The following is an 18,204-nucleotide window of genomic DNA, read 5'->3' as shown; positions in this document are numbered from 1 at the left end:
TGTGTGTGTGTGTGTGTGTGTGTGTGTGTGTGCGCGTGTGCTGAGGCTGCTGGAAGTAGTGAGACAGAAAATTGGAGAATAACTGATTTATTAATTTACATTTCTGTTTCAGTTATATGCCTTTTAACATTATTTGTATCAAGAACTAATTTTATTGTTTTTCCTTTTTTTTATTGTCATCACTGCTGATTTATTAGAGCTGTATTAGAGGATGGGAGCAAAGATGTCAGGGAAGTTGAGGGAATAAAATGCAACACATGTCGTAAGCAAGTATACATGAAATGAATTGTCTCGGCTTCTAAATCCACCAGGAAGCCACATTTTCCAGCATTTTTCATGCGCCTGCTTCGGGCTTTAATATGACACCGGTTCCAGCACGCTTGTCAGGTGTTATGTATCAGTCCACAACTTTCTTGTCACATCTGTCGCTTGGAATCTGCTCTAGATTTCCCTGATCTTCAGAATACGCACACGGTATTTCACAGTATTTATTATTCATTAAATAGACAATCTGTGTTTAGCTTGTTCTTGTATTTAGTGTGTGTGTGTGTGTGTGTGGGGGGGGGGGGGGGGGGGGGTTACTCTTAGAAAAAACAAACAAAATGAAAACACCAAGGCCACCTTTAACGTCATATTTATTGTTATTCAGTTACTCAATAAAACATATACAGATATATACAATATGCAGGAAAACAGACGACTGCACTTTACATATTATTAAAAAAAGAAAACAAAAAAAATCAGTTTTTAAATTGCCGTCACAGTCCTCCATCTATTGTTTTGAGAAATTCAAATTCAACAGAAGCTTTATTTAAAGATTACAAGATTGCCTAACACACAGCAAATTTTCTCTTATTATACATGTGCAATACCAATAATCTTTTTTTCAATTCCCTTATTTATCAATCCCTTGACCTCCATTTTTTTTTCCCTTTTTTTTAGTTTTCATTGGCTGAGTTGTATACAAGTGGTTGAGCTCACAAGATCTACAGAAGAGAAAAGCAGAAAAAAGTATAGAATAGAATAGAATAGAATAGAATGAGGGAAAGACATTCTCAGAAACACAAATGATAGAGAGCTACAACAAACCTTATGATTTAGAGCAGCAAACGATAAAGGTAAAATTTTGCGTCGACAAAGAGGAACAACTTTGTGTTCACAAGGAAAATTGCTGAGTTACATTCAAGCGTAATCCCTCCTCATCCTGCCTTCCTCTCGTTCTCCTTTTTAGTATTTGGGGTGTTTCTGAACCACTGGGCCATATTTAACTGTAATACAGGAGTCAAAGGCCAGGATTTTATTTTATTATTTGGGGGGGGGGAGAGTTTTGACTGACATATGCCGAAGTTGCCATACACATTACAAAGGCAATCTTAGCTAAGTTTAAGAACAGGCAGTAATATAAGTCATAAGACTAAACACTGGTATACAATCAAAGCCAATGACAACTTTACCTCTCTTCTTATGCTTCTCGTTTTTGCGTTCTCCTCCTTTAACATTTCTTATTTTTCTTCAACCAAGAAAAGAAAAGAAAAATAAATGATTTGAGGTTTTCCAGATGTGGGCATCGTCGAGTAGAGCCCCGTGCTGTTATTGTCCAGCAGTTTTCTTAAGTGTGACTGCATGTATCAGAAAACAAAACATGGTGTTCGAGTGTCTGTGAGCATGTGTGTGTGTGCGTGCGTGCACGTGTGCGTGTGTGTAGCTGTATTTGTGTTCCACTTGTGAGTGTAAATGTCTTTCTCTCCCTGAACAGGCAAGAGCGGCACACAGTCGTTCCATCCACAAATTAACATAGTCGCATCCTTATCATGGTTAAATGTCTCTGAATCTCTCTTTCTTGATATTTTCTGATCTTCTTTAATTCGTCCTGCTGGGTCATCGTCTTCTTCTCTTCTTTTCCCCCCTCAAGTTAGTGCCGCCACAAACGTCCCAAATCGGTTTGAGATATCAGAGTGGAGAGAGCGCCACGACGAGACGGGCCCCCCTCGGCCTTTACTGTCCCCGAGCTCATCTGTGCAGTGGACAGACAGGCACTGCAGGTGGTTTCCTCCACTGCTCCCACCTCCTACAGCCCCCGGGGCTCCGGCTCCAGGCTTACTCTGGGTGAGCTCAGATTCTGCAGACAGACAACAACAGAGAGGAAGCGGTTAATTAAGACAGCAGAAAAATGGAAAAAAACAACTTCAAGCAGTTGGCATTCTCTGATTCTGACGAACCATTTAAAGTACACACTTTTAATTAAACAAGTGTCATCTTCACATCCCACTCTAAATCTGCACTGTGAAATTAATTCAACATTATTCCACCACCCATCAATAAGACCCGAATAGGAGGATACAAGCAAAAGCTCCCCTCTCCTCGCATCCGCCTCCCGTCGCCTGATATAAACACGTGAAAACACGGGCGTACGTTAAATGTAAGCGCATATATTTTGGCTGTGACCAGGCGCGCAAATGTGGAACCCTCCTAATGACCTCTGGTCAGTGGGCCAGAGAGTACCGAGACACCTGTCCTTTAGCCCCGCTTGACCCAATTTACTGGTATAATGATCATGCCCCAGCATCGACCCTGTGTCACCAATGTGTGAAGCGTCATAATAAATGGTTGCAAAAAGCCTTGTGTTCTGTTCAGTGGAAAAATTAGCCAGGAGAAGATTTTTTTTATTTTTTTATTTTTTTAAATGTGGCACATCACAATTCATCAAACATATCTGCCAAGATGCAGACTGTAGCAATCAGAGAGAAAAGAGGCCAGAAATAAGGAAAAGTTTGGAAGCAGGCACATAAAAAACTAAAATAAGAGAAACGCTAGCAAAGAGTTAGTGCTAGGGCTAGGTGTTATGACACAAGTGTTGCATCCTGTGTTTTGGGCTCTGCCTCCAAGCGAGCCCAGAGCAAAGAGAAAATGCGTATAAAGATGTTAAGGATCCTTCACTTAAATCAGTCCGATTAATCTCCCATCTCCTCCCCACACAAAACATACTCTGCGCGGATGGTTGAAACGGATCGGTGTGCTGCACGAAGACGAGGACCTTTGAGGTGCAGGGACAACTAGATGTCTGAGTGTAGAGACAGGTGGAAAACAGCGCTGACAAGCTGAGTTACATGCGTCAGAGAAAGGAGAGGCTGTGATAGACGACAGTCTGGGCACAGAGGCTGCAGATCACAACGCACCAGTCAGGCTAGCGCTCACCTAGGAGAAAAGAGAAGCATCGCGCCAGCCCCTTTCTCATCCCTTACCCTGTGTTCTCTTTTTGCTCATCCTCCTTTGCTTCTTAACCATGTTTTATTTTTGCTTTGCTTACCATTTCCATCTCCCTTCCTCTCTGCCCTCATAAAAGGCTTAGGCAGCAGCGATTTTATGCAGGCAGAGAGAAGGCCGAGCTAGACTAGATAAGACCATGCAGCTAGGACAACCAAGAAAGGCAGGAAGACATGCAGGCGCTCAGGCAGGCTTGCCCCCCAGCCCGTCTGGGCTGCGACCACTGGAATGGAAAAGTGGGGGGATTTGGTGAAAGGTCAGGCAGCCAAGCCTCCCCGTTGTTCTCCATTTCATCTGCATCTCTGACTGCCGGTCTCTGTGAGCTCTTCTCTCTGTCTCCATCTCCCTCCCAAGGACTACAGACGTGGTGTAAGTGGAGGCTGAGGGTGCAGGGGGTAAGGGAGAAATGAGGATTTAGAGCGGTGTTGGTGGCGGTTGTGACAAGATCTCACATTTGCCAGAGGGTCCAGTCATACACCTCAGCACGGCTGATCCCCAACCCCCTGCCAGTATCGCCCCCCCGTCTCCACCGTAACCACTCACACTCCCTCTTCCCAGCACTGTGCCCTCCAGCACCCGCCAGCAGCTCATGCTAGCTGGGCACAGCAGGGTCCGCACCGGCCTGAATAGGCAGCCAAGCGTTCCCGTGGCTCACTGCTGACACACAGCAAACTGACAACACACGCACCCAAAAAAACAAAAAAAAAAAAAAAACCACACACACAACACGCCAACCGCTGCTGCCACTGCCATACTCACACAAGCCCTCAGCTGCTGCTCCACGTGCACACACATACGCCTGGCTACATACGGACGTGCACGCAGAAAGACACACACGAGAACCCGGCTACACACATTACTCAGCTTCAACACAAGGACAAAGGTGGAAAATACACTAACAAAAAAAATGTATGCATAGTCTAATACAACAAAATGAGTATTTCCCACAAACATAAATGCATCCTTTCCATATTCTCACAGTTTATTTTACACATATACAAGCATAAGAAATGCTTTAAAAATACTACTAAACACAGGAGAAAAAAATGGGGTGATTGCCATTTAGCATTAAAAACATATGCAAAATCCAACACACAAACACTTGACCACCACATGATCAAATATATTAGTCAGTATGAGTATTATGAGAGAGACTGTGATTTTATGGGTTGAGGGGGGTAAAAAAAAATCCTGACACTACATTTAAATCGCAAGCATTATCCATGCTGACGGATTTGTTCAAAAGGTGGAAACGACGGTGTGAAATTCTAAATCACACCAGACTAAATCCCAAATCTCCATGACATTTTACAAGCAGGAAAATCTTTTTTTTTTCTTCTACCCCCCCCTCAATAAGATCTATCTTGTTAGGGTTGTTCGCTGACGAAGGTAGAATTCATATCCACGGTAATATCTCAATAATAGGCAATTCATCTGAAGAGAACAAGTGCTTAGCTTCAACAAGCACGCGGGGAAAATACCTAATAAAACGGAAACGGCACAAGCAGCTGCGCCGAGCCACAAATACACCTAAATATCCTTAACCACATTACAGCCACAAAAGATTACCAAAGTGATGTGTTAAGTAGGCACTGAATTTAACGTGATGCTCTTATATCACCATATCAGCACATTTTTATTTGGTACCTGGTGATGATGCTCCCACACACACACACACACACACACACACACACACGCAGGCACAGCAGCAGCAGGGTTGTGGAGCTGTCTCACAGACACAGCCAGAAACAATTTACAGAGATGAGTAGAGCTCGAATGCCATGAAGGCAGGGAGCACAGCGCACAGCTCTGGTTGTCTGGATGACACCAATGTGTCTGGGAGCTGACGGCCTGACACGGGTTTACATGTCATGCCGCACACACTCAACACACCCGAAGCAACGCAGGAAGATAAACAATGGCTGCTCCGAGTCTGTATCCTCCACCCATTAAATAATAAGTATTACAGCGGCAATTAATTTTTTTCACTTACTCTTAAAAATAATGACGACGTATTGAATTTTTTCTAATTAACTGATAGAAGGAAAGAAAAATAAATAAAAATCAATGCATGCCACATATTTGAATCTACAAAAAGCCTCCATCACACACATTTCCCAGGACTCGGGATCTCATGCGGCACACGCATGTGCAACCCCCTCCTTTTTTTGGTTTTTTTTTTTAATCCCGAGCTCTAGACTTCCATGACGACACTTCACCTTTAACCTCACGCTCCTGAGGCCGTGACCCCATCCTCTCTGAACACAAACCAGACCAATCAGAATGCTCCACTCGCTGCGAAAAGAAAAAAAAAAGGGAAAAAAAAAAAAACACCCAAAGGCCTCCGCTCCTATGACAGTGTTTGACATCAGGTCAGATTCCTTTAGCATAACAACTAACACTATGGTGTTGTGTGAGGAGTCTGTCTTTGTCAGCACAAAACACCCGTTACAATCCACAGAGAAAAAGCCACAGGAAAAGACGGGCAAGAGTAAAAGTTTTGCATCTCTTCAGGAGTCAGACATAACCAAAGATGAGCAGAACACTTTGCAATCTTCATTATATGGTTTCAGTGAAACCTCAGAACATGCCAAAAATGATCTGAAGCGCTTAAGCCAAATAATATCCCAAAAAACAAAGAGATATGTTGAGGCAAGCCTTAATAAAGATCAGTGGGGCTAACAAAGGTACTGTCCCAGGTATCCATGCACCGGGGGGGCTGCTCCCCCTCATCTCCACCCAACTGCCGAAGTGTGACCTTTCCCTCAGAGCAGAGAGGATATCTGCGGGGAGCAGGGGCACATTTCTCAGGCAAGGGCACAGGGGTTATTTTGGTTTGAATTTCCTCTCTGTTCTCTGGCCTGAAACATAAAGTGGGGGGAAAAAAAGAGAGAGAGAAAAACTTGCCCAGGCAGGCTCTGCCCCCAGCATTTGTTACCTTCTCACCAACAACACACCCATTGCCATCTCCTCAAACTCATACCCACACAAACGCACGCACACACCTCTGCCTCTGGCCACAAGAAGCGCTTAGGAAACCAGACACAAATCAGAACACGGGAAGTGATTTAGTGCCTCCTTCATAACTCACAACCATGTCCAGGACCTGTCCAACATGTCATCCAAGTCAGTGACATATTGATCTACTTCACTGTCTCTATTTTGTTTCACAGCACAGCACTGCGCGCTTCGGTCTTTTCGGAAGGGTTCACGCACACATGAAAACAAAGGCTACTCGAAGATGGTTCGCATGCCTTTGGTTTTTGTTTCGAGTTAAAACAATAATGTGCCTAATTTCATTTTTCACCACAGCCTGCCACACACACAAAAACAAAACAAAGAAAACCCAAATCAACATGTACAGTGTAAAGAGTAAAATATAGAATATTATACTGTTTATTTTGTATTTTTCTAATTGGTGTTAAGTAGGGACGGTTTTATGGGCAGACATATTTGAAGAGCTATAGATACACAGCTACACTGAAAAAAAAAAACAACTCCTACACACAGACTAGAATGAACAATGGTTGTGGTGCATGAAAGTGATGGAAAAATTGAATTATTTTCTCTTCCATAAATGCAAATGGTAGCTATTACCTCCTCACTCACCTCGTGAGCGAAACCACAGATGTTCTTTTAAGGGGAAAAAAATAAAACACACACACACACAAAACTTCTCTCTATCTCTCTTAGTTTCTCTTGCCCGCCATCGGTTTCTACTTCTGTCTCCCAAGAGAAACAGCTCCAGTGTCATAACTCATTTGTCAGTTCCACAATACAAATTAAACACTGCCTGACGACTACCTGTATGGCACATAACATAACCGCTCCTGGCAGCATGACAACATCTACACCTCTGGAAAAAAGAAAAGAAAGTAAAAACACACACACACACACTTTTTAAAAAGCTGCACTTGACTAACAGTGAATACATGAACCCAGGACATCTTTCGGGACCTTTGTATCAAACTGATTTTTGGGGTTTGGTTTTTTGAAATGTGTGTGTCTTCTTTGGACCCCTGTGTCGCTAAACAAGACACGTGGACATTTTTGGAGGCTTGCCACTTGCACCCACATTCAAATGCTTGGAACTCCTCCCTCTGTGCATCTCCTAGGTATAATCAGCTTTCCATTCCTGGCTGCTTCCAAGGAGAATATTTACCACATGCTGAGGCAAGTTTCATTTTATTCTAACACCTTTCCCCAGGGAAAACAAAACACCGGATGGAGGTTCTATTTTGAAGAGTTGAAACTCCAGCAACGCAAAAAAACAGTCTTGACACTTTGGTTTGTCTTTTTCTCTCACTCTCTCTTCATCAGTCACCAGCACGTGTCTTTAATAGGCTTCCTTTGACTGTCTTGCAAAGATCCCAAGCAACACGAAAACCACGCACATGTCACACGCAAACAAACAGAAACTGTCTTAAATCTAGATGCTTTAAATATAAAGACGGATGCATTTCGATACTGTATACTTTACCCTCAGAGTAAATACTCTTAAATGTTTTGTTAGGAATCACTGTGCACCTGAGATCTGAGGCTGAAGCCGTGGGCATGACACTGAGTCTAAATAAATCAAACTTTATGTCCACAGCAGGCAAATGCATATGCAAGTTGCAGTGCCAGCGCACACACACACACAAACACACGCTAAAGGAGTAAAAAAAAAAATTGACATTAAAATATTTTAATGCATATTGTTTGTTTGTTTTTTAATGTCCACACTACAGACACTTTTTCAAGTGTTGCCCTTTTCTTGCATTAATACATCTGTGCTGCTAAAAACTAACCGTCCTTTGCAGCTTGGATGAACCTGTCAATAACCAAGTCAGCTTGAAGTAGTCACTGGAAGATGAATTATGACTTTCGGAAAACAATATTAACAATGCTAATTGCTATGATTATCATAATGATGAAGTGCAGAAGTGTGCGGGCGAGGCCTGGTGGATGTGTGTTGTTGGGGGGGAAAAAAAAGTCGATATAAAACACCTTGTAATGACAGGTAAAGAACACAGACTGCCCCAAGCTGTTTTTTTCTCCTCCCCCCTCCACATTTCAAGCACGTGCCAATCACTTTCTTCTATTTTAGAAAAAGGAAGCACAAATTACTGGTGTGATTTGAGGAGCTGTTGTCGTACTGAAATGTCAAAGCCAGGTAGTCTCACAGGATTGTTCTCCATGCTATCAATACAGCCTCCTTTTTTGTGCTTTAAGTACTTTCTCGTAGGTGTGATAAGACGAAAGCTCCTTCTTTTCAAAGCTGTCAAAGTCAGAGTGACAGATTTGATCATTATTAAAGCTGTTTAAGGACTGATTACTGAGCATGAAGAGTGAAAACTATTCTATGAGGTCAACTGTGAAGTGTGAAAAAAAAAAAAACTGTGTACAGGGCAAAAAAAAAAAAAAAACAGTGAAAAGTAAAAATAAAAATAACTGAATCACTTCCTACGCCTGCTGCTCGCCTGTTATCTTGACTATGCACGACTTTCCAAATGAGCGGTCAGCTTCTGGCAAAGATATACAGAAGAGAAGGGAAGAGGAAGAGCGTAAAAAAACATGCTTTTAGAAAAAGGAGAAATAACATTAACTGACATGGGAAAGTTGATCGTGTACACCTAAAAACTTCTTCCTCCTTGCTAAACCTCCTTGAGAGTTCGGGGAAGCCGAGCAGAACACCAGACTCTGCAGGCCACGGGGCTTATAGCAACTGGTATTGCTGTGCCTGGGCGAAAGACTTGCGCTGCACAACGTCACTTAGATAGGAGGCCAAGTATGGGGTCCAGTGGGGGACATTACTGCCACACGCATCACTTTAACAGGCACAAATGGACCACAGAGATGTGAGCCGGGATGCACAGATATCAGCGCTCAGAATACAGTTCCTATAAGCACAGTTTAGCTTTTATCTGCATACTCAAGCATCCAGTAAGTTACACACTTCTTGTAAATATCAGCACTGGGGCTTATTTAAAGCATAGCAAGATATATAGCTACTGAAATCCTCCTGAAAGACAAATACACACGGCAACAGCAATTATTCTACACTTCCCTACTTTACATTTGAGTGAAACGGTGATCAGAGATTGAAAAGCTTCAACTTCAAAGGAACTAAAGTGATCCTTGACCCCCAACGCTGGTCATTCTCACCTCATCAGATACAGATACCCAAAGTACACACAGCCTGCTGATTGACCTGGTCCACTTCTCAAGGTAAATTTCTTGACACAACTGAGTAAAAACACTTTGAGCACAAAGCCTCAAGTTTCTCTAGAAATAAGCCATTTTTCATATAGAGATACATTCTCTGAAAAGATGAATGCCAGACAACTGAACTAAATTTCAAAGTATGTTTTCACCTTTAAAACAAGGCTTTTATCTATTACTGTTCATCATTACTGAAGTTATTGATCTGACACAAGAATAAAAAGAATCTTTGCATAATTCTAAACAAATACTAAGACATGTGCTGTGTGTATATGCTGTGGTGAGGAAAGAAGTGTGGTTTTTTTGGAAGGGGTCAGAGAACTATTTGACCTGCAAGGAAAAAAAATGTAACATGGCTGCACTTCTTTTTAGCCAAGCACGTATGACTCACATGACAGTTATAGTTCCACAGCACAGAAATATCTCAACAAGTCATGTCATCTTTGACCATTCGTTAAAATGTCCAGATACGTGAGGGAGAATCATTTTTACTGGAATTACACAAATTAAGTTCTTTGTAATTAAAATGGTCATTTTTCTATGACCCAGTTAAATTTCGTTAAGCCTAATGGACTAAAGAATCGCCTTGATTTATTTTACATTAGTGTCACTGGCATTATCTTGCCAGTGGCAGATTTTTGTTTACAAGGCTGAGGACTTATAACTCGACTCAGTGGTGGAGATGGATATTTTTTGCAGTGTGAAAAGCCTGTGGGATGTTATGGAACTACACTGTGGGCTATGATTTATCTTAAATTATTATGTTATTTTGCTCCCTTCTGTGTAGCCTAAGCATCAGATTCAATCTTAAAATCCCCCTCCCCCCTCTCAAATACACCTCCACCCTTTTTTCATCTTTGCTGTCTGAAGCACTCAAATGAGAAACTGTCAGGAGCCGTGATTTGTGCTAACTAGCTATCGATCGCTCCAGAGCTGCATGCCTTGTGTCCATGCAGGGAGGACTGAAAGAGGAAAGGAGAGAAGAGGAGGAGAGGAAGGAGAGGAGAGAGGAAGGAGAGGAGGACTATTCTGCCTTAAATTACTGATTTTTGCCTGTTGAAATTTTTTTAAATGTGCCATCAGCCCCAGAGGAATTAAAATAGTAAATGCAGCAGGATGAGTGTGGCTGACTGCTCATCATTGTTAGATTTGCTCAGTAATTATAATCAAAATGAGTTACCATTTATACATCTCTGACAACAGAAGCCTCTTTAATTATGAGGAAGCACAGGGATAGGTGAGCAGAAATGCACCAGTTTGGCTGATTGTGGATCACATTAATATGCAGCACACCGCTTGTTACAGTTACTTTATGACCGGGTGAACACAAAAAAACCTAAATGGTGAGTCAGAGTGCTTTTTAGATGTAATGCCACCACTGCTACAGCGAGACGTCCTGTGCTCAGTCTCATAAACAAGTGTGCCTGGACTCCAGAGTCCGCGCGATGCGCGTCCCCGCCCCTCTCTCTGCGCTCGCGCCGATCAGAACAAAGAGGCGTTCGAGACGCGCGAAGCCACTCGCGCAATTATATAACCTATCCATATTATTATTATATATCAAAAGACGCAGGGGCCTTTCAGCGCAAACCCGCCACTGTTCAACCATTTAAAAGCTTGTCCGTCTGCTAACACCGACAGACGCCTCCGTACAACGCTGTGGTTTGAAATGAGCGACTAAAGAACCCACGCGAAAAGGAAATAAAATGAGAATGAAGAGACAATTAAAAGAAGCAATAAATATAACACCAATAATTAAAGTAGCATATTATAATACACAAAGCTTGTCTTAATGATGCAGTTACACTGCAAAAACGATGTGATTATGACTAAAGCACGTAATGACAAATCATATTGAAGCATCATAAATTTAGGTTTTTAAAATAAATTTAATTTATTAATATTATTAATTTCATTATTGTTATTATCATGGCTCTAACAGCTAAATAGTATATTTGTTTGTCTGCATTTTTATTTTATTTAGAGCCACTAAAAAAATACAAAGAAAATAATAATAATAATAATAATAATAATAATAATAATAATAATAATAATAATAATAATAATAATAAAGAAGATAAAATCGCACTGTATCCATAAACCACGTCTGCAGACTGCAGTTTAAAAAACTAATTCTGTGCCTTAGAGTCAGTTTCTTTTTCCAATTTCAATCAAAAACAAAACAACCAAAATAATGTGCTGTAAATAGTAAAAATATTTCTACTTTGACTGTGTGATACAATTATTTTACATTATTCAAAAGGGACAGGGAACAAGATGAAACAAACATTTAACAATTAAAAAAACATTTAACTCTTTCATCTTTTTCGCCATTTCCATTTCCAACGTAAAACAAAACTGAAAATGAATGGCATTAATATCACCATGCTGTCTAATCTCCTGTCCAACAAATGTTAAAAAAAAATCCTCTTTCAGCAGCTCAGTATTATCTCATGGTAATAACAAAAACAAACACGTAACAAGGCGAGGGGGAAACCCCGCTGCGAAAACGCATATCCTCAGAAAGCTATTAATCTTACAATGTAGTTGTTCACCCTGAAAACCGAGATAAAGAGCCACAGGAAATGTTTACTTTTCTTGAGCTGTTCTTTTGAAGTGCCTCAGGACTGAAGAACCCTATAAAATACTTTGCATGGATGCAAGTTTATTTTGCTTATTGTTATTTCGGTTTATATATAGATATATACTGGTGTGTGTGTGTGTGTGTGTTGTTTTTTTACATTTCGTACTACAGACCCAATTCAAAAAAGAAAATATTTTTTCTTTGTCTTTCTCTCTTTTCAAGACTATGAATGGCTCTACTATTAAATGTAGTATCCTCCTATAAACGTTAAACCTCTAAAAACCCAAAGGCCCCAGTTAAACGGAGACGCTGCTTTCTGCCTGCGCAATGTGGACAAAATGTTTTCTCTTGTAAGTGTCACCTGATTATTTTTACATATTTATACTGGTGCTGTTATCACTGCATTTCAGATTTTGAAAATAAATAAATGACATTTAAGAAAGAAAATCTGTTCATTTGTATGAGCATGATCTGCTGGTGTAATGTGAGTGGCGTATGAGAGAGACTGTGACGATGGTGAGAGATTAATTAAAACTTAAAGAAAGAGACTGTTTCATTTACCTTCTTTACTGCTGTTCTGGCTCTTATTTTTTTCCCAGGGTCCCGTGGCCTTGTCATCCTCTGACCCGTCCATCATAACCTTGTCACTGGGCACGTACCAGGTGGCATGCTGCTCTGCCATGAGGGTGTCAAGGTCAATAGTGCCCATTGAGCCCTTCCCAGCATCCGGGCTGCAGCTCGCCAGCTCATTGTCTCCGTTCTGTGAGGGACAGTCGCCATTCTTTTTGCCTGTCTTCATGGCCAAGGGCTGGTCTTCAGAGATACTGAATTGCTGGCGCTGTAGCTGGATTTGGGCCTGCAGAATCTCCAGAGGATGGATTTCTTCCTGGCCAGAGGTGCTGGATGGGGTGCGTACCTGTTCCACCCCAGGAGTGCCCGGGTGGCTGACCCCACTGGCCCCTGTGCCCACACCAGCATTCAGTCCATAGGTGTCTGGCGTCGAGGTAGTATGATTGTTAATGCCCATGCCAAGGGGCTTTTGTCCATTTATCAACCCGTGGTCACTCCTCTGCATTTTGGGTGAGCCGTTGATTATAGGGCTGCGATTAGGTTTGCTGGCTGAGGCCCCTCCTGCATCTGAGCTGGAGGACACCTCATCCTCATTGCCATAGTGGGTGCTGACATCTTCAGAAAAGTCCACTCTTGGTGAGCTGCTGTCAGACTTGGCAACACTTTGAATGCCACTGTCTAAAGAAGACATAAGGTCAGCCTGGTCCCCCAACATTAGGTCACCTCCTTTCCCCCAAGAGGGCGATTGGAGTTGTTTCTCATGGGGCGTGCCCCCACCCCTCTCCCCAACGCCAGCCGAGGGGGTCTGCTGGCCTGGACTTACAACAGGGTTACTATTATCAGAGGAAAAAAAAATTCCAGGGCTCACATGTCCACTGTCTCTTTTTCTCCTCCCTCTCCCTCTCCCACTCCCTGTTGTTGCCTTCCCCTCACTGCACGGGGTAGCGTCCATGTTGTAATTTGGGGAGAGGGCACTGGCTTCCCCCTGCACCGTCTGGCTTTGACTTGCAGGCTTAGAGTTGCTATTCCCAGTGCCAGGCATCTGGCTGTTCTGGGAAGTGCTGCTCTGAAAATATTCAGGACCAGCACTGCCAGTCCCATTAGATGTGCTGCTATTAATGTCCTGCTCAGTCTGACTCAGTTTTCGCTTGCCCTCGTTTTGGTTCTTCTTGTTGAATGTTACGTTAAGATTGGGGGCCCCTAGGCTAGCGATCATGTTCTGGCAGGCTGTGGAAAGGGCCGCTAGGCAGCTCTGGCCGAAAACACTGTCTTTAGAGCTGGTTTTGCTGAAGTTCCCGAGGGACAGATTTCCAAGCTTACTAACAGACGACCGCTGGCCCGAGGGGAACTCAGACTGAGGAGGGTAGTTGCCAGGTGAGGTGCTCACCCCCTGGGGAGCACTGTGAGCCGGCCCCTGACGGTTAGCCCCTCCATAGGGAAAAGCTGGCTGTGCTCCCATTGAAGGTGCAGGGAAGTCAGCTGGCCGTCTCTCTGCTGGTGCATTTGGATGTCCTGCTCCTGCTCCCGGAGACTGCATTTGTGTGAGGTTGCCCATGTTGCCACTGAACTGTGAGTGCATGCCTGGGGAATGAAGGTTCTGCACATGTCCATCTCCTGGTATTCTCATGGGCTCCTGCATGCCGATGCCCGGCCTAAACATTATCCCAGCGCCGTTCTGCTGCAGCCCCATGTCATGAGGCCCTGATTCATTACCCGCTCCACCCATACGCCGTGACATCATTTCTCCTGGTGGGTGGGACCCCTGAAACCAGGAGTTCTCCTGAGTTACATGAGGATTTTGCCCATCAATGTTGGGCATCCTGCCACTATTCTCCCTGTCAAAGCCAGGATGAGGCATGCTCCCGACTGGGCCTCCGTGAACCATTGGGCCTGGAGGTACATCGCCATGGTGACCCAACTGCTGTAGACTCGGCTGCCTCATTCTTTGCTGTTGGTTGCGAGAGGCCATCTGCTTTATCATCATAGCTGCATTCTGGCGCTGCTGCAGAGACTGCTGCTCGGGCCCTGGATGCTGCAGCGGACCTGGTCCAAAACCTTCATTCACGGGTGGGGTGAACTCTCCAGGAAGGCCAGGGTAGGCAGATGGAGAGAGGTGGTTGTCCATACCGCCACACCAGCCCTCGCCGCCATGTGCATTAGGAAAGTCAAATCTAGGCCTTTTCGCCATGTTCATATAAGGAGAGTCAAAGTGTTGGAGCCTCTGATTTGCAGGCTGTTGGGAGGGAGGAGGAGCTGGCTGTTGCATATTAAACATGGGGTCCCCGTAGGGGTGCAGGCCCCTGTTTTCCAGTCTGTGAATGGGATATTCAAACTGGTTGTGTTGGCCAGGCATCATGACCCCTCCATCCAGAATGTTAGGGTTAGTAGTGCCGGGCTCAGCCTGAGGGGGTCGAGGGAGGCCAGGGGGGCATGAGTTCTGTCTGGCTATCAAACCAGCCTGTTGTTGTTGCTGCATGAGAGGATGTCTTGGATTGACCCCAGGCTCCATTCCCACGGGCACTTTCCGGCCATTTCCAAAACGTTCAAAAAACACTCCGTGCTGAGGCTGCTGGGGCTGGGGTGGTGGCTGGTGTCCCTTAGAGATGCCCTGCATACCTGGTGTCCGTGGCATGCCAGCGTTCCCTGGGAAATTCCCACCGGGAACTGGTCTTCCTGGCCCAAAATGTGGTAACTGAGATTCTGATTCTGAAGGAGAAAATACAGGTACATCAAAATGTCCAGATGGAGGTTCACTTGGAAAGTTATATTCTAATCCCTCTACGGCTCCTTGGTTTGGCAGCCGCCGAGGTTCCAAACCATGAGACTCAGATGAAGAGGATGAGGAAGAAGGAAGACCATGAAAGGATGCTGCTCTATTAGGTGACTGGTCCAGGGGGAGACAGGGAGCAGGGACAGCGTGGTTCCCACTTGGAGGGCCATGATGCTGAAAGTCAGGCATGTTACCAGGCCGCTGCTGCGGTTGCTGTTGCTGCTGCTGGGGAAAGCCATCCCCCGTCTGTCCCTCAGCAAGAGGATCAAATCCTTCTCCAAAGCCCTGCTGTGGTCCCATGCCGTTATTGTTGTTGTAGCCCATCAGCCTGCCGCCATGCAGGCATGATGACCCTGGCTCTGGCCCTCCAAAATTCCCACTGAAATGGGGGTGATGTTGGTGGGGGTGGGGTTGATGGCCGTGAGGATGTCCTTGATGAGGTTGCTGGTTGTTAAAAAATCCATGCATTGGTCCTTGCCCCTGCTGCTGCTGAAGTCCACTGCCTGCATGCATGTCTGAGTGTCCCCGCGGGTGAAAGCTACCGTACTGCTCACCATTCATGTTCATATTGAGCCCGAGCATTTGCGGCTCGCTCAGAGGGCCCATGCCGGGTTCCACGGCTCCCGGCGGGCCTCCAGCATGAAAACCGGGGCCTTTATAATGGGAGCCCATGTTCAGTCTCTGTTGGTTTATGTTTCTCTCTGACTGGCCAGGGTTTCTGCTATTAATTTGAGAACCAAACTGCTCCAGCCCAAACATACTCCCCTGCAATCAATCCCACATGACGGCCAGTTTGCCAGACATCGGCACACTGTCTATTTTTCCGTCTGTCCCCAAAAGGAAAAAAAAAGTAAAAGAAAAAAAGATACAGAAGAACTATTCAGATATTTTTTGAATCTACTGATTATGACAATTTATCTCATTTAAATGTCAAAACTCACCAAATAGGTTCTCATTGCTGTGAATATTTATCCAACTTCTCCAACGACGCAGAGAAGGGACAGACTGTGTCCAAATACGCACGTAAACTGTGTCCCTGTTCCCGTGTGAATGCGTGCAGCACACTAGTCTTTTTGATTAAACAAACGAATAGAAAATCCGTCTAGTAAACTTGCTACACGAGCGACCTATGACATTCCGAAGTTTTTCTGCGCGCATTTCTTCGGGGCGAACATGGCACAAATACAGCTCGCTTACAAACTAAAGGGTGAGCGCAGAGGACTCGAAGCAATCAAACGGGCAATAACTGCTTCTCTCAGCTAATTCATTATTCCAATCTGATGTCAAATGTCCCAGAATGACTTTCTGAATAAGGTCCCATGCTGGAAATAAAGGTGGGGGAGAAAAAAAAAGTCCAAGCTTTGAGTGAAGAAAATCTTTCTTTAAATAAATACTGCCCACCGACGTCCTTCAAAACATCAAAAACGGCCAAGCAGGCATGTAGCCAAAAGTCCAGTGTGATGGAAAGTCCACAAACACGACTCTCCAGCCCAGCCGCGGGTGAACCGGGGCGTCTGTTTATGCGACCTAAAGCCGGAGGAGCAGCACGGCGCGCGCTACCCGCACTCCACAACTACGGAGTGGCTTGACAGCATCCTTCACCCACTGCCGGTCATGCGCTTTGCAGCGAGGCGCAGATCCCAAAGTCCTTTCCGTGCGTCTCGATCCTGATGCGTGCGTCCCCTCCGTTTACCGAGTCTTGTCTGGTGTGGTCTGAGTGCACTTGGGAGCGATTCACAGATACACTCGCTGTCCGCTCTACCGCTTGGCGCTGTGTGAGATCAACGCGTCCAGAGGATCCAGCAACAAGTTTTGCATTTCTACAGCCACTGCCATCCACGAGATTTCAGCCAATCACGGAGACCACAGAAAGCTTGAGGGCGGGACAAACGCTGTTAAGGTGGTCCGCAGAGTAAGAGCGATTGTAAACTCGTGCGTGTGCGTAAATTCGACTTTAAAAGTAATGTTTTGCCCCAAAAGAAAGCACAAGTGGGGATTTGCACTAGATGGGATATTGCGGCTGAAAACACAACATTAATAAAAATAACAGAGACTTTCTGCCACACTGGCGTATACCATAAAATTATATTCTGATAAGGAATGGGAAAATGAACTAAATGAGACTGCGTGAAGTTAAATTCTACCCAATGCTGTTCTGTTTGCTCCTTTAGACCTCTCCACTCACGGTCAATTACATTTTTTTTTATGAATTAAACAGAGTGATCCACGCAGTATCCAGTGTGCTTTTAACAGTTTACGCTAGAGTGCAATGACAGAAAGCCTGACTGTAAAAGGATCTAGTTATACCAACTAAGGGGTTAGACGAGTAAGCAGGAGTTCACAGATTTTCTAGCCCTACATTAAAATAATAGTAATGACGACGATGATTTGAGAAGAACTGGTATGCATCCTTAGTGCGGAGCTAATAATCCGAAGGTTGGATTTGCTCTCACGTGTAATCAACTGCGTAAACATTCAAAATCTCAATCTGAAATCTATCAGGAATAATGAAACTTCCCAGTATTGAGCTCCGTAGATTGATTTACGACGCCTAGTCGGAAATACAGACAAAAATTCGATGCAAGGATAAAAAGTCAGTCAGACTAATATTATAAAGTGTCGATCCACACCCGACGGCCAATCACACTGTCCTCATTCCACATGTTAAAAAAATCCCCCTTAAAAGACTATTTGAACTAAATTATATGGACGGTATTGGGCCTCGGTTCCGATAATCAATAATGTTCTCTTAGTATTATAGTCTTTAAAAGGCAACATTTTTGTAAGAACAGATAAGCCTGATTTGTTTTTAAAG

The 18,204-nt window shown here is 44.0% G+C and overlaps 1 protein-coding gene across 1 annotated transcript; it reads right to left on the bottom strand.

Annotated features, from left to right (window-relative positions):
* Positions 1-624: 624 nt before the first annotated feature.
* mn1b (MN1 proto-oncogene, transcriptional regulator b) lies at positions 625-17,172 on the bottom strand. The gene is made up of 3 exons (XM_006805915.3): positions 16,331-17,172; positions 12,611-16,216; positions 625-2,119 (listed from the first exon to the last, which is right to left on the bottom strand). Exons 2-3 carry the CDS (start codon positions 16,146-16,148, stop codon positions 1,908-1,910), a joined length of 3,750 nt encoding a protein of 1,249 aa, XP_006805978.1. The 5' UTR covers positions 16,149-16,216; positions 16,331-17,172; the 3' UTR covers positions 625-1,907.
* Between the last annotated feature and the right edge of the window lie 1,032 nt (positions 17,173-18,204).

The sequence above is a fragment of the Neolamprologus brichardi genome, chromosome 12 (genome assembly GCF_056152115.1).
Source record: "Neolamprologus brichardi isolate AB-2024 chromosome 12, ASM5615211v1, whole genome shotgun sequence".
Taxonomy (NCBI): domain Eukaryota; kingdom Metazoa; phylum Chordata; class Actinopteri; order Cichliformes; family Cichlidae; genus Neolamprologus; species Neolamprologus brichardi.
Note: the sequence above shows the minus strand (reverse complement) of the source record. Positions and strands in the feature narration are given on the sequence as shown.

Coding starts and splice junctions, on each gene's coding strand:
- mn1b (XM_006805915.3), bottom strand. CDS start 16,148: ATGTTTGGGCTGGAGCAGTTTGGTTCTCAAATTAATAGCAGAAACCCT. Junction 2,120..12,610: donor CCAGAACAGCAGTAAAGAAG/GTAAATGAAACA, acceptor GTCTGTCTGCAG/AATCTGAGCTCACCCAGAGT.